Below are 22683 nucleotides of genomic sequence, written 5' to 3'. Positions count from 1 at the left end.
TTTTTTCCCTCTTTTCAGACAGAAAGTACTGAGGTTTCTTTTTTTAAAATATCAGAGCCCTTTGAACAATATTTATAACTTCTCCCCCCTTTCAGTCCACCTTCCTCTCCCTCTTCACTACTCCCTCTGCAGCCATTTTATGTCCTTAATAATCCCATCTGAGTCATTAAACAGGGAGATAAATGGTGCTAGTTACATTTAACCCAAACATACTTCCCTTCCTGTTGTTTTTATTTCTTTCTTCACCTTTCTCTTTTTATATCTTTTGTTCTGCTTACCTTCTGAAAACACTTTAAAAACATCTGAGAAGTTGCATGAAATCATTCTGTCTGTGCTTCATAAGGCCGGGCAGTGGAGAGCTAACAGGCTATGGCTAAAAAAAGGCTAAGGCTAGCCACCAGACTGCCAAAAAAGGCAAGAAACAGTGAGCCAGCTATAGCTAGCTGACTTATTATTTAAAAGTTTGCTAGGCTAACTGCTAGCCAGTTAAAAGGTAAACAGGTAGCAACACGACAGCTACGCACAAACAGATAGCTGTGTAACAACTAACCAGTGCTAACAGTTAGCCAAAGCTCAGGCACAGAGCTAACAGGTAGATGCTTCAGTAAGGGGAAGCTGGATTTGGTTTTTTTCTTCTTTTTTAGTGTGTTTTTTTTTCAATTTGGGGTCAAAAAATAATGACAAGTGACCGCCAACGTTCCCCAAACTGACAAAGACTAGCAGGCTAATCTTTGCTGTAATATGAAAATCATAACTTTTAGAATTATAAAGATATATCCGACTATAGATATAACTTTGTAATACTTTAAAAAGCCCCTTTCACACACGCACCGCAACCTGGAAATTACTCGGAGGAGCTTTGTTTTGGATAGAAAGCAAATATCCGAACCAGTTGAACGCAACATTAAAACGGACTTTAACCAGCCAGCTAACGGACTTTAACCAGCCAGCTAACGGACTTTAACCAGCCAGCTAACGAACTTTAACCAGCCAGCTAACAGACTTTAACCAGCCAGCTACATCAGAACAAAGTCTGTGTAATGTCAGATTGAGCCCAAAGCTTTAAAACAACGCTCCTGCTTTGTGCTACATGTGTGAAAAGGGGCGACTGTCTGGAGTTCATGTGTGAAAATGATTTTTTTGGTGTCTAATCGATCAACTTTTTAGCTCATTTATATAAATTATGTGTTTAAAACATTAAAAAAACAAACGAACCCCAGCCTTGTTCCCTCCGTCAGCACCATGTATTTCTGATTTAAGATGTGTTAGATGTGTTTTGCAGCTACAGAGCGGTGCGGTTGTGTTGTTTTTTTGATTGTCTGAGCAGCTCAACAGTCTGTTTAAAGTGTTAATGTGGTCGCTGCTCACATTATGAAACAACTGCTGCTGTTTTCAGACCGGACTGAGGTTTTTTTGAGGAGTCTGAATACACCACAGTTTATCATCATCATCATCAGATTTCCTTCAGCTCACCTACATGAACACATCCCCCGCCTGGCCCGTTCTGCATATTATATACTACCCGACGCCACGTTTCCATGGCTGCATTTGTCCTGAACGCACCCCAACGCTGTGAAAACCAGCTTTAAAAAAAAAAAAAAAACCCAAAACAAAACGCTCTTCAAAACTGGACACACCAGTTTTATTCAGGTCCAAGCTGGTTTTAAGCTCACGTTTCATTTCCCACCACAGCGAGCGGGGTGCATTCACTCTCAGCTGACCAGCTTTGGCAGAACCGTCCTAGGCTGGATGTTTCCGTTGGCGTCGGTAATCGCTGCCAAGTTAGTCCTGGTTTTGGAGGAGGAGGACGTTGTGGTTGCAGAGGTGGCGGTTAGTTTGGAGATGGAAGTGATGCCGCCGTCTGTGGTTCCCCGTTTGGACGAGGAGGTCTTCTCCCCCGTGGTGGTTCCCGCCGGTGGTTTCGGGAGTCGCCTCCTCAACCACGAGTGGCGCAGCGCCTGGCTGGGCGTCATCCTGAGCGCCGGGTCCCACTCCAGACACTGTTTTAGGAAATCCAGGAACAGCGGGTCGTCGCAGCCCTTCAGCGCCGCGCTCCAGTCCTTGCTGCCCGGCGGGCCGCGTACCTTCCCCCGCCGCGACCGCCCGCCGTTCAGCACGGTGGTGCCGTCGGGCAGCGTCGTAACAGTGCAGTACCGCGGGTAACCTTTGGACGACACAAAGTTCTTTGCTCGCTTGGAGGCGTCGAGGAGCTTCTGACTGGGCATGCCCACCAGCTCGATGATGCAGGCCAGCTGATCTGCTTCATCTTCGCCCGGCAGCAGCGGGTAGCCAGTCAGGAGCTCGGCCAGGATGCAACCCAGAGACCACATGTCGATAGGCATCCCGTACCGTGAGCCTGGAGGACAGAGCAGAGACCGACTAGTCAACATCCAGAAAAACCACGAAAACAAGACAATAAATAATTTAAAGTAATATCACAGCAAAGTCCAAAACTATTGCCAAATAATCTTCAGCCATCGACTCGTTGATTAATAATCTGAAGCCAATGAAGCATAATGTGAATGTGGTTGTTTTTACATTAACCTTCGTGTCGTCCGGCCGGGTCAAATTAACCCGATCTGTTTTGACTGTTCCTTCTTTCCTTCCCTCTTTCCTCTCTTCCTTCTTTCCTCTGTCCTTCCTTCCTTCTTTCCTCTGTCCTTCCTTCCTCCTTTCCTCTTTTCCTTTCTCCCTCCCTCACTCCTTCTTTCATCCTTCCCTCCTACCTTCATTCCTTCCTTTCCTTCTTTCCCTTCCTTCCTTCTTCCTCCCTTCCTTCCTCCTTTCCTCCCTTGTTCCTCCCTTCTATCCTTCCTCCCTTCCTTCCTTCTTCTTCCCTTCATTTCCTCCCTCCTTTCCTTCCTTCCTCCCTCCTCTCCTTCCATCTTCCTCCTTTCCTTCCTTCCTCCCTCCTCTCCTTCCATCTTCCGCCCTTCCTCCCTTCCTCCCTCCCTTCCTTCCTTCTTTGACTCGAGGACAACAGGAGGGTTAAAACAGTTGAAGTTTAGCAATGGACCCTTCAATCTGTGCTTCTGATGCATCCTTCAACTCACCAACAGGAAAGATTTCAAAAGCTTAAAGTTGTCTATGTTTGCTGTGATTATCATATATAAGTATTAAGTCTACAATGTTCAAACCAAACTTTAGTTTTCTTACCTAGAATGACTTCCGGCGCTCTGTAGAACCTGGACTGGATGTAGGTGTAAACTCTCTGATGTTCATAACAGCTGGAACCAAAATCTATGACCTGGAGACAGAAAGCAAGACGTTTTATACATGAAGTAACACGCCTCTTTTCTTTTTCTTAGAAGATGTTTCAGCACACACACTGAGATGCCGTTGATACCTTGATGCCGCTGCGTCCCTGCTGCTTCAGTAAAATGTTCTCGGGCTTGAGGTCGCAGTGGATGATGCGGTTCTTGTGCAGCGAGTCCAGACACTGCAGGATGGAGTGGGCGAACTTCCTGACCAGCGGGAGGCTGAAGCCCTGGAACTTGTTCTTCTTGATGAGCTCGTACAGGTTCATGCTGAGCAGCTCGAACGTCATGCAGATGTGGTTTCGGAAGGTGAAGTTCTCCAGCATGTGGATGACGTTCATGCTCGAGTCTTTGTCCTGTTTCCTCAGGTGCTCCAGGATGCGGATCTCCTCCGCCGCCTGCCGGTGGAAACGCTTCTCGTTGCGGACCATCTTCAGAGCCACGTGGGTCTGCGATCTGTGGTCGAAGGCCTTCACCACCTGCAGGGAGAGGAATAAACAATGCTCTGATTAATTGGCCCATATTTGATTCTCTAAATTACATTTGAAAAGTGGGACTGCTACATGTTCATAAACCCAAATGCACACTACAGGACTTTTGCCCTGATTTCAAGTACCAGACAAAACCCAGACTTTTTCATTTTCCAGTCACTTTATAATCTTGAAAAACATCCAGAGTCAGTTGGATAGCACAGTCCTGTAGTGTGAGATGCTCGATGATGTAATTATTTTCTGTCCCGGTTCAGTCTGGAAGTCGTCCGTGACGACAGGATCATTTCATAATGTTTAGATTTTGTTGGGAATCTGTGGGAGTTCAACGACTGAGTGTACAACAATAAACATCAATGGCTGGAAGATGGTGGAGCAGCCAGCAGGTGTAAAGTTGATGGAGCCTTTTTAATGTCTCCACAGATCTGTATCATGACAGGGAGGAAAAGAGCAAGAGGAGGGACAAGACTGCGGATTCTCTTCAGCCTCTTCTACCTGGTGAGTTAAAACATTTAACATTAACGTCCAGCAAAAATCCTGTGATGTGCGACCCTACTCTGATTATCTGTCATTTATCAGATCAAGAGGATTTTTAAAAAACACGTGAGTCGTGTCCTGTAGCACAGTACACTTGGTTTAAGATGAGAGACACCTACAGTGTGCGTCACATTATGGGTTGTTAGTAGTCTAATTCTGCAGGGTGAGTGAGTTTCTTCAAGTCTGTTTACACTGTTTTTTCAGCCCTTTAAGGGTTTCGCTCCTTCAGTTTAACCTGTGGGAGTTTCTGAGGGCTCATTTAAATTGTTTTGCTGAAACCGTGTGAAAAAAAAAAACACTCTAAAAATAAATTCCTGACGCCTTCACTGCACTGCTGCACAACATGCAGGAAAAATCACCTGTCACAAAATGTTACGATGGACAGAAAGACACATTAAATCAAAAAAAAAAGCTTCTTCTTTTGTCTGTAGGTGAGCTGACGTCTGTGTTCAGATCATGAGGCGATGTTAACGATTATGAAACAAAAATAAAGACAGGCAGGATCAGTGGTGGCAGTTCTTAAAGAGTCAAAATCAAGCTATAAATGTTGGTATTGTCCTTGATCCAGACCTCAGCGGTCACAACAAATCAGTAACAAAATCAGACTTCAATCACTTTAAGAGTGTCACAAGGATCAGATAATTGACGTCAAGGCAACATAGAGAGAAACTTGTAGAGGCTTTTAACTCCTGCAGGCTGGACTCTCTGCTGGAAGGACCAAAACCCTCAGCATGTAACTCCAGTTCTCAGATCGCCACACTAGCTACCTCATCAGCTTTAAAACACCATCCCTCTTCCATAAAACCACTGTAGGATTTACGTATAGATACCTTATCAGATCTCCTGAGTCTAAACTAAAGATGGTGAAGCTGCCAAATTGACAAAAATTACTACTTTCGCATCCAAACTAAAGATCTACCTTTTAATTAAACTGTGTAATGTATTTAATGTGGTCCAATTGACAATTTTATATACCAACTTGCCCTTTTTATTATTGGTAAATCAGCAGCAGTATTAAGTAGTGTATTAAAATAGTTGCACCTGTCCAAAGCTGCCCTTGCCGATGACTTTCAGGACTTCGTAGCGGTAGGCGATGTGGTCATGTGGGACGTGGATGTAGGATCCCTGATCATCGTCGTAGCCGCTGTTGTTGGCTCCGCCCATGACTCCTGATCTCTTCTTGGCATTCGGACCAACAAAATACACTGAAGGGAGGATGAAGAAAGAAGGTAAGATTAATCGATTATCATTCATTCTCAATAGAAATCATTAAAATCTGCTTTATGTGTATTTTATCTTGGCTCATTTTATGGATTGAACTTCAATGACTGCAGATAATTGTAGGAAAGCAGCACATTTCTGATGAACTTATCTTAATTATTCAATTTTTTCTAAAAAAATATAGAAAAGAATATAACATCATTTCTTCCATCATGTCCCCTGGGTCTGGACCATAGACTGTATATAAGAAATGGACGTAACATCCGGGATGTCACCCATTGGTTTGTGGACTGCTGCTCGGAGACAAATAGTATCGGATCTGAGCAGCGCCATCTTGAAAATTTCAGGTGCATGCCGGAAAAAATAAAAACAGGGATTCTACTTATATGGGCATCAGGAGGAGCATGAGGCACCCTCCTGAACCTGTGAACCAATCAACCTGTCAATCACGACGTAGCCACGCCCTAATGCATACCCTGCTTTATCGTCACATATAAAATCAGGGAGGCCAAAATGTCCCAAATGAACATCATACTGCATTGAAGAAGGCTTTAAACTAGCGATTGAGACCATAAACACATTTCGAAAACATTTATTGAGGTTAGAAATCAAGTGTGAAGTTGGTGAATTCTCCATTGACTTGTATAGAGACGGAAGTCCTTTTGACACCAAAACGGTCGCCCCCTGGTGGCATTTTGATAGAATGCAGTTTTAAGTTACTTCCGTGTTGGCCTCATTTCAGAGGACCGGAGCTCCCCGCCTGGTTGATCTTCTAATCCATGACTTAATCAGTTTTTTCAGTTGTAGATGATTGGTTTGTCATTATCAGCATTAATCAATATCAAACCCGCTCACCTTCAGGATAGTTGAAAACCTCGTGGTGTTCGAACGACGACATTTTGGCCATGAACTGCTTCATGGACTGGTCCGGCGTCAGGGCGGCGGGCTTTGGCTTAGTGTCCGCAGACTTGGTGGAGGCGGCGCTGCCCTGGCGGAGGTGATGGGAGGGCTCCGAGGCCGAGGTCTGGCGGTCCGGCAGGGGCAGGCCCGGCCGGGTGGAGCTGAGCGGAGCCAGGCCGTTGGGTTGGGAGGTCAGGACCGGACGCTTGTTGGTGTTCTCCTCGTATAGCTGGGTGACGTGGACCTGCGACTGCGACGACAGCTGCACAGCGTCCGACATGGCGGCTTTAGAGCCTCCCTGAAGAGAAACACACCGAGATGTCAGAACAGAGAAGCTACAGATAACATTCACTTAGTGCTGGGCAATTAATAGAAACTGACATTTAGAAACTCTAATCGACTTAATCTTGCTCATTTCATTTAATGGTGGTGTTCACTGTTGCCATGACAGCAAAGGTTGCATATCTTTAAGGAATTTGAAAACTTGTCTCCAGTGATCATTTTAACCCAAACCATGATCTTTACATAGTTCTGATCAAGTAAACTAGACATTAACCACAGCGTCACACCTTAAAACATCATTATTTTACCTCCCTAAAGATCCTCATGTGTGAGGGCAGCAGTGTAACATACAAAACTAAAGAAACTGAGGGAGGAGATAATCGTTTATTAATCGTAATCGAGGTTAAAAGTTCAATTAATCGCCCAGCCCTGCATTCACTCCATTTCCTTCACTTTTACTCTTTTAAATATTTTAAAGGCATGTATTATTTGTTATTGATTATCTTTTAAGCTGACTAAGAATGTACTCGAAGGACCGTCTGAGTGGTTTTCATCTCTTCCACTTTCACAATTCAGCTGCTTTCAGTAAAGGTCAACCAACAATTCAGTTGCTTTTAAGGGTTAAACCAGCGACTGCCTTTTCCAGTTGCCAGGGGTTACGTGGAAATACTGTAGAGTAGCTAGTAACTAGAAAATATGATTCGATTTTTTTTTAAATCTGCAGTGTTGAGCCAACTATAAAACATCTTCTCAGCACATGCTGCACAACTATCTAAAACTAATGGATAGATTAAAATGTTATTGTGCAAATGCGTTCAGGTTCTGTCGGACATTTCAGTTGTTGTGACTTCTTGCACTTGAGCTGACACTTTTAAAAAACAGACCATTTTCAGACTAACTATAGACAAAAAATAAGAGTAGGAGAGGTTTATTCATAAGTGCTGACTGTGCAGAAGACTATTTTTAGACTTTAGAATTATAGACAAAATGATTAAGTGCCTCACTGAGTAAAAACAACAAACAGATTAACTGATAATTAAAATAATTGTCAGCTGCAGCCCAAAGTCCAAACATCTGAGATTTGAGAGTCAGCTGAGGTTACGAGCTGCGTCTGAAAACCAAACCCAGAAGACAAACAACTTACATGAACTTACTAAAAAGATATTAATCTGTTGGTATAAAAACAAAAACACTTCCTTGAATGCAAGAGAGAGAGAGAGAGAGAGAGAGAGAGAGAGAGAGAGAGAGAGAGAGAGAGAGAGAGAGAGAGAGAGAGAGAGAGAGAGAGAGAGAGAGAGAGAGAGAGAGAGAGAGAGAGAGAGAGAGAGAGAGAGAGAGAAACGTTTCCTGGAAGATAATTCATGCTCACAAATTAGTGTTTGTACTTTGGACAAATAAACAGACACACTCGCATTCTCTTTTCTCATTCTGTCTCTGTCTCTCGCTCTGTGAGTCACTCCCTGTTGCCGTGGTGACCAGCACACCTGGGTCCTTTCAGAGGTGCATTTGGTTTCAGCGTACACACACACACACGGCTCAGTTCAAAGACCTAATAACAATAATAATGAGGGCTGAGCGATGTATTTACATTATATTGATACGACGATAGATCTGAACTCACCACACTGTTCCAGCCGTTCCACTATTTGCCTCTCGAAAATCCCATTGTGTAAATATTTTGAGACGTCAAAGCCGTGGCAACATTGATACTTAGGTATTTTGTCAAAAGTATTGTGACATTTGATTTTGTCGACATCACCAGTGCGTGTGTGTGTAAGCCGACCAGCGCCTGTGGTGTAACAATAAGGAAGTGAATCAAGAGGTGAAACAATAACACACACACTCCCTCATTATAGCTTGACTGTGTGTGTGTGTGTGTGTGTGTGTGTCTATGTGTGCCACCTGAGAGCGAACTGTTTGGCTCTGCTGACTCCTCCCTTACCTGAAACCACCTTGACACACACACACACATTTGTACTTCTATACTTCTGAGGACCCTCACTGACATAATGCAGTCCCCAGCCCCCCAACACAACCTTAACGGCACTAAACTAAACATCTCAACCTCAGTCCTGAACTCTGACTGAACCCTAACTAGGGCTGGGCGATATGGACAAAATCAAATATCACGATATTTTAGATCAAATACCTCGATATCGATATCACAACAATATTGTAGAGATGACTGTCGATGCTTTCACAAAATATTTACACTAAGACATTTTTGATAAATAATCACCAGTAATGTGGATAAAATGATAAAGTCAGTAAAAGGTAAATAACAGAACAGCATACTTTACTGTAATGCAGCATTTAAAACCAGGAAAAGATGACATATCGAGATATTACGATATCCAAACTCGAAAGATGATATCTAGTCTCATATCACGATATCATCATATCATATAATATCAATATATCGCCAAGCTCTAACCCAAACCCACCTCTGAAACCAATTCTGAACCATCAAACAGCACTTTGAAGGTAGGTCACAAATCCTCACTACTAAGATCTAAAACCAGGCGGGGAGTTCTGGTCCTCTGAAATTATGCCAACGCGGAAGTAACTTAAAACTGCATTCTATCAAAAGGCCACCAGGGGGCGACCGTTTTGGTGTCAAAAGGACTTCCGTCTCTATACAAGTCAATGGAGAATTCACCAACTTCTCACTTGATTTCTAACCTCAGTAAACGTTTTCAAAATGTGTTTATGGTCTCAATCGCTAGTTTAAAGCCTTCTTCAATGCAGTATGATGTTCATTTGGGACATTTTGGCCTCCCTGATTTTATATGTGACGATAAAGCAGGGTATGCATTAGGGCGTGGCTACGTCGTGATTGACAGGTTGATTGGTTCACAGGTTCAGGAGGGCGCCTCATGCTCCTCCTGATGCCCATTTAAGTAGAATCCGTGTTTTTATTTTTCCCAGCATGCACCTGAAATTTTCAAGATGGCGCTGCCCAGATCCGATACTATTGGCCTCCGAGCAGCAGTCCACAAACCAATGGGTGACGTCACGGATGTTACGTCCATTTCTTATATACAGTCTATGTCTTAAACTCCAACTGGTCCTCACAAAGATAGACACACACACACACACACACAAACAACTGAAATATGTGTTTTTGTTTTTCCATGATGCTGCCAATTATAATAATTTCATTAATAATTAGGGTTGAGTATCAGAACTCGATACCTTTAAAAAGGTATCAACTGAAATAAATCAATACCAAGTAGTATCGAAACGTCTCCCGTCAAATGATCCCTACAATCAATCCTTTTTGCACTCAGGGCTAGAAAATATGACTATTTGTATTGACTTGCTCACAGCCAATCAATGCAAGCCTTCTTAGATTCCATTACAGTCTGTGGTGGTATTTTATACATTTTAATGCTTCTAGTCACATGATGGTATCAAATGAAGTACTCAATAGGTATCGATATCACTTTAATGGTACTTGGATTTGTGCTGGTATCGTAATCTTGTAAACGATACCCAGTTTTACTAATAATCACCATTATTGTTTGGTTCAGTTTGGAGAAATTCAGCAACTCTTTATGTCAAACATTTATTAACATGAAACATTTATTGTTATTTTGTCGGACAATCGCCAATCAATTGACGGACTATTCGCTCCACAAAAAGAGTCTCACGCTCTTTATCTAATTCTTCTAATCTCCTTCAGTTCCTCAGATACATAAACACAAATGCCGCACAGTACTTGAACGTGACATAAACAAACAGCATGGACGCTTCATTGATAACGTTCTGTTTGACATCAATTAATCAATAATAATACTCTATGTTCACTTTGTAGTAATGATTCATAGGAGCCTGATGACATGTCCGAAAAAAGAAAACCAAGTCTTGACATTGAAAACACATTGAAAGTAGTTCTACTGTAACTTGAGCTGCAACAGCAACTATTTTACTAATCGTTTTTCATATTCAAAAAGTAAAGAGTGCCAAACATTTTGTGGTTGCAGCCTCTGAAATGTGATGATTTGATTCTTAAACTACTACTTTCTAACATTTTATATAGAAAAGTAGCACTGAGTCCAACTGGCACTATCAATTATTAACAATCCCACTGCTGTTAATGCTGCTGATGGATCATCTAACCCCTTTTCTCTGGAAGTTAATATCACGAGTCACTAAAGCATCTACTATAATATGCTACATCAAACCCTGCTAATGCTAACAGTAGTAGTGATATAATAAAAAGTAATGATACCACTCAAGAGGATGGTGTCAGTTCCTTTATACCATTAGTCTTCTGTGTGTGTGTGTGTGTCCTTCAAGCCAGCCTATAAACCAATCAGCTGTTTAAAGCATCCTGAAGCAGCAGGCTATTATTAGCTGCGTGGCTACAGCTGACCGTTTCCAGAGAACTGCTGCTCAGGTTTATTGCTTCACAGATCAGCTAACACGCTAACGGCAGGTAACTGTCGGCTAACGCGCTAACGGCAGCTTGCCGGTCAAACAGCAGCTTACTACAGTCAGTGTGGTTCTGATACGGTGTTGATGTTTTATATCCAAACACATGACGATTAGCTGAACTGATTCACCAACAGGTCAAAACATAGTCGGGCTGCTCCAGCAATGGTAAAAGTGAATTAAATTAAACGTTTAGCGTCATCAGTAGAATCAAACAAACACAATTTTCCTATTATGGTAAATAAAACAGCACATGTGGCTCAGAGGGAGACTGATTGAGTTTACTGATGCTTATCAGCTGATACTCGACTTTCCACCTGAAAGCCAACAAAATAAAAAAGATAAGCGAGCTGAAGCCTAATCCAGTTCATATTTCAATGTTTAATATATAAGTTGATTTTGTTAAAGTGCATGTTGTCTTTATTCAGACTCTACAAGGTGAACACATCTTGTGAAAATGGCTTAAAAAAAACAAACGTACACCGTATTTCAGCAGACACGAAAGTTTAAAATGTAACGTTTGAGTAATAATTAACCCTCCTGTCGTCCTCGAGTCAAGGAAGAAGGAAGGAAGGGAGGAAGAAGGAAGGAAGGGAGGGAGGAAGGAAGGAAGGATAGAGGAAAGAAGGAAGGGAAGAAGGTAGGGGGGAGGAAAGAAAGAGAGAAGGAGGGAGGGAGGAGGGGAGGAAGGAAAGGAAGGAAGGAGGAGGGAAGGAAAAAAGGAGTGAGGAAGGAAGGACAGAAGGAAGGCAGGTAGGAAGAAGGAAGGAAAGGAGGGAGGAAGGAAGGACGGAGGAAAGAAGGAAGGAGGGAGAAAGGAAAAGAGGAAGGACAGAAGGAAGGAAGGAAGAAAGGGGGATGCAGGAAGGAAAGAAGGAAGGAAAGAAAGAGAGAAAGAGGGAGGAAGTTGCAGCCGGACAGTTAAACAATGAGCTGAAACTCAACTATAAAGCTCCATAAAGCTCTAGAGGAGCTGCAAACTAAAAACTGCAGGATTCAGGAGTGAAGGAAGGAATGGTGAAACAGTACAAAATATTGATCATAGCTGCTCTAATATGATCTGTTCCATTTGTGCAATGGTCAGTATTTTCTTCAATAGTTAGAGTTGCACTATTAAACCTTCAACTGTAAGAACATGATGAATTTAAAGAACTCTGCATTGACCCGTGTTGTATATAAATTAAAGCAAAGTGTAAAAATAGATGCTGGTACCGTCAGGGGGTTGTGGTTGATGTTGCGTAGCGGAGGTAGAGCGATGGGTGATGTCGTCTGAGAGCCGCTGTGACCAGGAGAGTAGACCGGCTCGCCCACTTTGCCTGAGAGAGACAGAAAAACAAAAAACAGATTTAGCTTTAATTCTTAGTCAAAAAAGAAAAATCAATATCCGTTTCATTTCAGAGACGGATTGAACACGGGGGAGGAAACTTCTGTCCTCTGTAAAAAGAGAAAAATACACTTTCCAACACCTCCAGTTTATGAGCTGTATCTTGTTTATTGAACGAGAGCAGGAATAGAAATGTAAACATCGGCGCTACATGTTAAAAAAAACCCGAGCAGTGACTCACGTTGACGCTGCCAAGTCTGAACTCTACACTTAGTAGTGATGTTATACTGACAGCAGAATATAGACCTTTCAAAGTACAACGTGTATCGATGCCTCTCTTTAACATACCAAATATAACATGACACGACCGCTGCAGCCACCTAAACAGCGTCTTATGTAACCCACATATCAGGAACATGCTCGTGAAAAAAGAGGAACCTTCAACACTTTGGTGGACTGAAAGCCAATCAGTTTTAGTTTAGATGAGTTTAGAAATGACCGGACAAAGACATCAGACAGAGTAATGCAGGTGACATCATGACAGACAGTAAACTTTAATAGTCTTGTCTACAGATGGGCGATATGGCCTGATAATAATAATATCACGATATTTCAGTGTTGTTTCGTAGTCAACCGTCTGCTTTTGCGCGAGGCGGTAGAGTAAGATGTTGTTGCTTTTTGTCGCACTAACATATGACTGTGGTCTATTATCTGATCTTTTGTTACCAAACCACTTCCACGCTACTGAAGCCGCACCCTTTTTGAAACTTCCTCCACCATGGAGCCGACAGCCATGTTACTTTCGCTTTTAGTCAGGCTCGTTGTTGTTGTTGTGCATAATGGTATGAATTCAGTTCATCAGCAAGTTATTATCAGGATATGATCAAAAAAAAAAGTCCGATAATTACTCCGGCGCTGATCGCAACAAAATCACCAACAAAAAAAAGTAGATTTTCTGGTGAACCTGGAGGGTTCAGTCGGAGTTGGTCGCACATGTTGGGTCAAAAAAACAAACAAACAAACAAACAAACAACAACTGTAGCAAATCTCTAGAACAATCATTTCATGTCTCCTTGTTAGTAGCGGTGCAACAATATTAGAGCTGCAGCAATTCATCAATAAGTTGTCAACTATTAACTATTCTGTTGTCAACCATTTTGACAACAGTCTTGAACCAGACTAATGGGGCTTTTCCATTATACAATTCTAGCACTACTCGACTTGACTCTACCTCTATGGTACCAGGCACGTCGTTTTTCATTACTTCATAGTACTTCCACAACATGAGCGGGGTCGTCATAGCACGGCTGCACGAAAACTGCTGTGACGTCGTTTTATAAGCGACACAAACACATAAACAATGGAGGACATTAAGGCGATGGTGTACTTTGTACTTTTTGTCACACACAAAGCAAGAGAAGAGAGCCAGAGACGCTGCAGCAACTCGCTGTAACGCTGTTGCCGGTATTTAAAAACTGCCGGGTTTGATTCTTGTGTCGGATGTCACAGTCATGACTCTTCCAGTGACGACACTCTCTGACCAATCAGTGGCCGGCAGTCTGTTGACGTCACATTTTTGTATCGGCTCAGCTCGCTTGGAACTTCGCCAGAGCAGGTACCAAAAAAGCAGCAGGTACCAGGTACTATCCCTGATGGAAACCCACAAAAAAGGCTGGTCCAGACTGACTACAGTGACCTGGAGCCGGTCTGCAGGCTTGTAGGTTCCACAGGTTCACTCAGTCTAAGGAGGATAAAGGTTTTATTAAAGCCTGATAATCCCTAATACAAAGCGTACCTTTCTATACCTGTTCACTGCTTGTCTCTCTGCAGCTTCACCTCTTTAAAAACGGCAGCATAACAACAAGACAGGTTAGAGGTCAGAGGTCACAGGAAACCATTATCTTACAACAGCAGTTACCGACTTGGCTTTTTTTGTTTTCTGAGGTTTCTTGTCTTTCCCCCGTAAGAAAAAACAGCAGAATGAAAACTGGCCAGAGTCGCTTTAATCCAGAAAACCGAACTGGTGTTGTAGCTGGGAGAAAAACTTCTCCACATTTAGTTTACTGTCATAGAAAACTAAAGAAACCAGAAAATATTTGCTCATTCACTCAAATCTGGAAAGCTGGAAACAGAGAACTTGCAGAGAACTTCATTTATTTTAAAAACTGACTCAAAACTATAAATTGATTGTCAAAATAATTGGTGATTAACTAAATCAACTAATTGTAGCAGCTCAGACGTTTTACAGACCAAAACAACCAATCAATTAATCAAGAAAATAACGGACAGATTGTAATTAATGGGGGGCAGTGGTGGCCTTCCTGCCCTCATTACTACCACTGAGGTGCCCTTGAGCAAGACCCTTAACCCCGACTGCTCCAGCAGAGCTGCTCAGTGGCAGCAGGTCACACTGTGGTTTTACTGGGCCGCTTCCAGAGGTGAAAGAGTCTGAACAGTCTTAATGTGATCAGGGCGTTCCTGCAGAAGAGGCTTCCTCCTCTCAGCCAAACTTCCCTAAATAAATAAGAGGTTACTGCATCTGCTTCTCTCTGTCTCTGAGTCGCATACGTCATCTTTACTTTACTATCAGCGTGACTGCATCAGTAAACAGTGAAAGCAGCTTATACAGGGTATCTGCCATTATACAACGCAGCTCGCCACAGAACATGCTGCTGTTGTCTGTTGTCTGATTGCTGTAACCGTTGAGTAATCTGCCGCAAGAGAGTATATAAAGACAATAAAAACTTCTGTCCTGATCAAAGTCCAGCCGTGCAGGTAGAACTGAAACAACTAATCTATCAGAAAGCCATAAATATAACTCAAATGTCAAACGTTCATTGTTAAGATTTGCTGCCTTTCTTTGACATACACAGCAGTGAAGATTTTTGTCTTTTATTCTGTTGGTTGGACAAAATAAGTAACTTCAAAACATCATCTTCAGTTATCAGGAAACTGTAATGACATTTCCCCCCATTTTCTGACATTTAATAGACAATTAATTGAAGAATTGACAAAAATCTGTGTAATAACATCTGTGTGTTTGTTCACTAAACTGTCATTGTAGTAACTAAACTGATAAAATGCACAAATTACACTTCTTTGGCGTCTCCGGCTGCCTCCTAACACTATCAGGAGAATATTTTCTTTGCTTATAGACAATGCACATCAGCACATCTACATCTGCTGTTACTTTTCTTGCCTGTAAGCGGCGCTAGTTTGACCAGAGCTGCACATGAGCCGGACCAAGGCCTCATGTTTTGGAGATTACTGGCACATTTTTCTGATTATCGCAGCTGCTGGAAACATGTCAACAACTGTCCAGTTATCCACCGGAAGAATAGACTGATATGAAACCCCTGCAAGGAGACAAAGACTGTGCTGCTGTCCGGCTCTCAGCAGCTTCCTGTGTCGGTGTGGCAGGTTCAGGCAGACAGATGGTCTCCGCTGCAGCTCTCCGCCTCTAATCTGAACGCTCACAGTAATCCTGCTAATGAGGACGACTCGGAGACACAAACCACATTTAACAACTGCACAGATCCACATTGCAACGTGCTGTTAAACTCGTACAAAACTAAAACTAACAGCAGCACATGCAAACAACACTGATGAGTCTGCATCTTCGCTTCGATCTTGCTAATGAGTCGAGGCTGGGACAAATAATCAATATCATAATACATCCTGTTGCAGTTTTATCAATGCACTCAAATCTTTTCACTTATTTAAGTATATAATAGTGCACATCAAACACTCCCAACAAAAACAAACTCCATTCAAATTAGAGCTCCACCAAAACATCATCGCTCATATTACCGTAAAATAGTGCCTATTCACAAAGATATTGATCAGTGGTCAGTGTTCATCTTAGCAAATATGCAAGAGGAAAGTGCAGTGCAGTCAACTTTGGCAATACATTTTTTTTTAATTACTTTTAATTGGCAGATTTAAAAAGGATACTTAGAAAAATTATTGTTTTTATAAGAAAAACGAATACCAGCACGCCTACAACTAACTATTACTTTCATTATCCATTCCTTTGTCACTTGATTAGTTGCTTGGTTCATAAAGTGGAAGTCAAACTTTGAGCCCTAAAATGTTGTTTTGTCCCGACCGACAGTCCACAACCCAAAGATATTCAGTTTACTGTCATAGAAAACTAAAGAAACCAGGACACATTCACGTTTAAGAAGCTGGAATCAGAGGATTTTGGCATTTTGTGACTGAAAAAACAATTATTCCATGTTTACAATAGTTGCTGATTAATCTTCTGTCGATCGACTAATCATTGCAGCTATAATTACCAGTCAATACCACATGACTGTACAGTTAATATGGTAAAATACCGGTGACATCAGCCTCACTGGGCTCTAATTGAAATTGTCTGTGGAGTTTGTTGCTGGCTTCTCAGCCCTTCAGCTCTACAGTATGTGACAATACTGTACTCTAACTCTCCAGTACATACTGATAATGTAACAGGGATCTATAACTGTGAGCACATACAGTGTTCCACGTTGCGAGCCTGATACATGCATACTAACAGAGTGGAACAGCGGCGTGCTGAATGTGAACTCGACACCGCGCTGGAAATGCCAGAGCGCCGGCGAGCACGCTAGGCATGCTGCTCGACAGGACGAGTGGGAAAATCTGCAGCAACGTGACCGTACACACGCAGCGGCGTGACAACCAGGAGGGTTGCAAACGAACAGAGGTGCTGTGGGGGGAAAAAAAGAAAACAAAAAACAAAAAAACCCAGCTGTCAGAAAGTCACCTGGAAATTACAGATGCAAAGACAAAATGCCCCCCCTCCCCTTTTTCTTTTTTACTGGCTGACATTTTACTTCTGTCCCTCATGGGTCATCGTAGGTGAGTCTATTTGGATCCCAGCTGCATACTCTACTAATTCGAGCAACATTTTTGTACTGTAGTGACTTAACACTGTAAGAACAACTACACTGAGTATAATGAGAAGGTCAATACCGGTTCATTTTAAAGGCCTCAGTGTGGCTCAAACAGAGTGCCTGTCAAATAGTCCAACATCATCTGAAATGCCTTTTTCAATCGCAGGTTGTCAGAGGTTGCATCCAACAGTTTTTGCAAATTTCTCAAACAGACAGTCTGCTGCACAAAAAACAGCAAATATAAAATCATATAACCACATATAACCAATTCCAATAATGTGAGATAAAAGAAAATTAAAAAGAAATGAAAACGTGAGCAAGGTTTGAATTGGAACCAAATGCAGCATCAAGAAACTGTCCAAAAAATGTGCACTGTCCCCATTTTACTGCGTCAAGACTACAAAGAGAACCAAAACATCCTATAAACCAGTTCCTTTGAAGCACACTGAGGCCTTAAAAATCACTGTAATTTGTGGCGAATGTCATACTGGACATATATATAAAGAGGTTGCTCACAGCTGGACAAAAGTCAAAAATGTTGGACGTTGGTCAAATTCTTCTAGACAAAAACCCCCAAAAACATCCACTTATAAATCATCAGTGGAAAAACATTATTTGTTCTGAAATTTGAAATTGGACTGCATTGTTCCAAAGTCAAGAGTTTCATTGACTATATATTACACACCGATAATAGACGCTTTCTGGTTTATAGCATGAAACTGGGATCCAAACTGAAGCACAACTGAAAAGGCAGCCTGAAGCAACACAAACTGTGCGGAAAAAACAACAAACACAATTTGCTCTACAAATACAAACCAATGACAAACTAGTTATAAAACCGCCAATATGATGAATACATACAGTAAATAGAGGGATTCAAGATAGAAATAGCGGACGGTGAGTTGTATGGGGGTTCCTGCATACTGCTATTACAAAACAATGACAAACAAGATGTTATCGGCCCTTAGGAAATACTTTATAAATATCCCTAAAACTAGCATGACGAACTGATGATAAACATTCATATTGACATTACATAACAGGCTAGTTGCTTGTGTTTACATTAACGTAACTACATGTGGGTCTACACGCTGACAATGTGGTGCAAACATTGGAGCTACCTGTTTACATGAAGATATTCAGTATCCAGGCTACACTAACGTTAATACTTAAGCAGGCCAACAGTAGGCTGGAAGTAGCCCTGCTGCTATTAGAAGGGCCTTTAATAATAGCCTGTATTTAAACTGACATTCAAAGCTCTTGCAATGGGCGAGTAGTGGCCATGCGTACTTAATGATGATGCTTTCAGTTAACCTTCTTGTAATTAAATTATCCGTCAGGCTATGTTACTACTTTAGCCCGACCAAACCAATTAGAAAGTTTGGAAATCTGACAACTCATATTTACAGCTGCATTGATTATTCGATTTTTGATGGCCAACAAATTAATCGTCAACTATTTTGATAATTTACTAATTGTTTCAGTCATTATTTAGGCAAACATTTGCTGGTTCTAGCTAGATTAGCTTCTTTTTTTCTGATTAACCTGGATATCAAACAAAACAAGACATGCGCAGACATCGTTTTACAGGCTAAATGATTATCAAGAAAAAATGGGAATAATCGTTAGCTGTAGCCCTGTTTATATTGACTATTTTAAGAATAAATGAGATCTCACGTAGTGTAGTGTTTTACAATGTTGGTCGGCCACCTTGCGTAAAACAAAGACCACCTCTGCTAACATCACTGAAAATAAACAAACTTTTATAAAACAAAATTAACCTTTAATTCAACATAGTAACTAGAGCTACGGTACAGCTAACACGGAGAAAAACATCAACTTATTTGTAGTTCGATGTAGTTATTAGTGCTCTCAGTTTAACTGCCAGTTTCCGATTCAGCGTACACCCTTACTGTGGACCGCTAGGATATAAGAACGTTATATTTTATCTTGGACTTAGATATGTAGATATACTTTTAACACAACATTATCTCTGAGATCCTTTATAAAATCCTGTAGGATATGTTTACACACTGTCGGAAACACTTTCATGCTCCTGCAATTGTCATCCAGTTCATCCAAACTCTTAATACATCCATGGTTGTGGAGCACTTCCTGTCTACCTTGGATCTACCTTGGATCCAGCTTGGATCAGTAACTGTAGTTAAAAAGGGAAAATGTCTTCTTCATTGTTTTCTTAAAACTTCTTGAAGACTAAATGCATCTGGTGCGCTTTACATGAGGGGAACAAGCAGAATAGATTAATAGAGAGCACAAATTAGTTATTTTCTTCACGGTCTCTTTAAGAAACACGTAACTCTCAAGAATAATTACGTAACATCCCATATAGGAAGAATTAGAAAAGATTTTTACTTCCGTAGCCAAAGTTGTGAAAATATTTCCTCTGACAATAAATTACTAAACCCAGAGCACAAATTAGTCATTATTTTGATCCAATGCCCTTTGCGGTGTCCGTAAGAATCACGTAACGTCCCATATAATCAAAAAACGTACTAAGATTTTTATTTCCGTAATCAAAGATTTGCAAATATCTATAAATTACTGAACCTGGATCACAAATGTGTTCTTTTTTAAAATCCACTGCACCTCTCGGACTCCATAAGAAACACGCAACTCTCCGTAAGAAACATGCGATGTTCCACATAATAAGAAAAATGTATGCGGTTTTTACTTATGTAACCAAAGTTTTACGAAATATTTCCTCGGAGCATGAATTGCCAAACCAAGAGTATAAATTACTAAACCAACAGCAAAAATTACATAGTGTTTTTGATCTACTGTCCTTCCCCGTCTCCGAAAGAATCACGCAACTCTCCATAAGAACCATGTTACGTCCCTGAATAGGAAAAATTACTACAATTTTTACTTTTGTAAACAAAGATAAGCAAAATATCTCCTCTAAGCATGAATGACTAAATCAAGAGTATAAATTACTACACCAAGAACGCAAATTGGCCATTTTTTTGGATCCACTGCATCTCCTGGACTTCGTAAGAAACACGCAACTCTCAGTAAGAATCACGTTAAGTCCGATGTAATAGGAACATTTTGTACGATTTTTATTTCCGTAACTAAGGTTGTGCAAATATCTCCTCCAAGTATAAATCACTAAACCGACATCACTAATTATTGTTTTTGTTTAATCCACTGCCCCTCCTAGTCTCCGTAAGAATCACGCAACTCTCCGTAAGAATCACGCAACGTCCCATGAAATACGAAAAAATTATTGCGATTTTTATTTCCGTTACCAACATTGTTTAAATATATCCCCCCAAGTATAAACTACTTAACCAACAACACAAATTAGTTATGTTTTTGATCCACTGCCCTTCCCCGTCTCTGTAAGAATCACGTAATGTACGAAATACAACAAATAAATGCGATTTTTCTTCTGTAATCAAAAGATGCCGATATATTGTTAACTAAATTACATGTCAGCTGTCTGTAACCAACGCAACTTCACTTGTACATTAATATTTACATTTGAATTTGATCACAGAATTCAGTGAACAACAACATTAGCCTTCTAAGCTTGCAGAGGATAATAATAATAATAATGTCATTTAATGGTATTTAAAGTGACATTAACCATTTATAAAACTGCAAAACAGTCACTCCCAATAGTTGCAAGCTATCACAAATCCACAGCAGCCACTTTAACATGCATATTAATGTATTATAACCCTTTTTAACAGTCCATGTGTCTATTTTAGTGCTGACAGCAGGAAAAAAAGACATTTTACCGATGTTAAAATACCAAAGTGTAAGCAACTGACCTCTGACTGAACTGAACTGAAGCTTTATTTCTGTCTGTCGAGGTTGAAGGCCTAAAAATTACCCAGCAACCATAAAAACACACAAAACACAACCAAATACCACGTCTAGCTACAGTCACACACACACACCAAAATGCGCAGAGAAATACGTAAAAGTCGCCATTTACATCTACTGCGTTGCTTTTCAGGCTTTAAAAACAGTAAAATTAGAAATAAATAAGCAGTAAACAGCAGCAGAGGGAGAAAGCTGTTTCTTTACTGCTAAAAATAAACCTGACAGACAGGCGAAGAAGACGCCTGCTGCTGCTTTCATGTTTATCGTTTACACCGGATTTAACGGAGGCTGAAAGTCAGCGGTGTCTCTACGTTAGACTGGCCGGGCTCAGGCGCCCTCTGGCCGGCTACAGAAGCTGTGCTCACCCGTCGGGAGGACCGAGGCTCCGGGCTTCTTGGTTAACATGGCGGCCGCTCCTCTCCTCTGGACACAGACGGACAGGACGCCTCCTCTTCCTCCATGCACAGCTCCTCCTCTTCCTCCTCCTACTCCTCCTCTTCCTACTCCTCTTTTCTAAGTTAATCCTTTTTAAAAAGATGAGAGGGGCTTAATAGAAGTCAGGTTATAATGCTTATTTATGGAACAGGATCACAGATTTATAATGCACAGATCTCCTAAAGACAAGATCATTAACTATATTCACGTGTGTGAAGCAAATGATCCTTTATTAATGATTTATAATAATAATAATAAGTGCAGGCCTGATGGCTAATCAGTAACTGTAAGTATCAAGTAATTATTAACTATTTACAACACCCATGAACTTATTACAAAACCTTCTTGTGAGTGAAAAATGTTAAAATAAGCATATTGAATGTTTCTTTAGGGTAAATTAAAACATCTGTTATAGCATAAGTCTCGTTTTATCACAATTATTAATTATAAAGAGTGTTTTTTGAGTAGCCTGCAAAATGTTGAGACTGCATTAACACTAAATAGGCTTTGTGTTTGTCCCTGAACCTTCATAAATCATCATAATAAATGATCAGGAATCATTAATGAAGGCCCACATGTTTCACACTCAATGATAAGTCAGTAGGTCTGCAGTTATACATGATTTTAAGTCATTTATAAAGAGTTAATATATCACATGTTCTAATTAAGTCATCGGGTCTGCAGGTGCACTTATTAAGTCATTAATGAGAATAATTAAAGCTTGCAGTTGTAAAAGTTAGTGAATTGTTACTGAATGGATTCTCTTTATGAGCAAGACCAGCAAGAATTTCACCGTATTACATTATAAGGGGGGAAACTTGATTAGCTGAGCTCTCTCCATTATATGGTGCCTGTGTGCATTACAAATAAACATGCTGTATGTTAAATACGGCATCACATTTATCGTAAATTACATTGTGTGCACAAGATAACATTTTAAAAAGCACCTTTTGGGACTTTAGAGGCTCGATAATAATGAATTCTGCAATGACATTATATAAAATATGATGAAAGAGACCCAGCAGAAAGCAGAATAAGACAAATGCTTCAGGAAT

At 41.0% G+C, this 22683-nt stretch overlaps 1 protein-coding gene across 1 annotated transcript; it reads right to left on the bottom strand.

The window, feature by feature from the left end:
* Positions 1-1119: 1119 nt before the first annotated feature.
* Positions 1120-21619, bottom strand: dyrk2 (dual-specificity tyrosine-(Y)-phosphorylation regulated kinase 2). Its single transcript, XM_062443701.1, has 7 exons — positions 21559-21619; positions 12335-12438; positions 6359-6701; positions 5324-5487; positions 3347-3736; positions 3157-3247; positions 1120-2356 (listed from the first exon to the last, which is right to left on the bottom strand). Exons 1-7 carry the CDS (start codon positions 21596-21598, stop codon positions 1713-1715), a joined length of 1776 nt encoding a protein of 591 aa, XP_062299685.1. The 5' UTR covers positions 21599-21619; the 3' UTR covers positions 1120-1712.
* Positions 21620-22683: the final 1064 nt, after the last annotated feature.

Source organism: Scomber scombrus, chromosome 22 (assembly GCF_963691925.1).
Source record: "Scomber scombrus chromosome 22, fScoSco1.1, whole genome shotgun sequence".
NCBI classification, from domain to species: Eukaryota; Metazoa; Chordata; class Actinopteri; order Scombriformes; family Scombridae; genus Scomber; species Scomber scombrus.
This window is presented reverse-complemented; position numbering and strand designations above follow the sequence as displayed.

What these genes read in the sequence shown, in the direction of transcription:
- dyrk2 (XM_062443701.1), bottom strand. Translation starts at nt 21,598, where the DNA reads ATGTTAACCAAGAAGCCCGGAGCCTCGGTCCTCCCGACGG. An exon ending in GCAAGGGCAGCTTTGGACAG is followed by an intron (nt 3,737 to 5,323) that starts GTGCAACTATTT and finishes CTCTCCCTGCAG; the next exon opens with GTGGTGAAGGCCTTCGACCA. An exon ending in AGGGACGCAGCGGCATCAAG is followed by an intron (nt 3,248 to 3,346) that starts GTATCAACGGCA and finishes TTCTGTCTCCAG; the next exon opens with GTCATAGATTTTGGTTCCAG.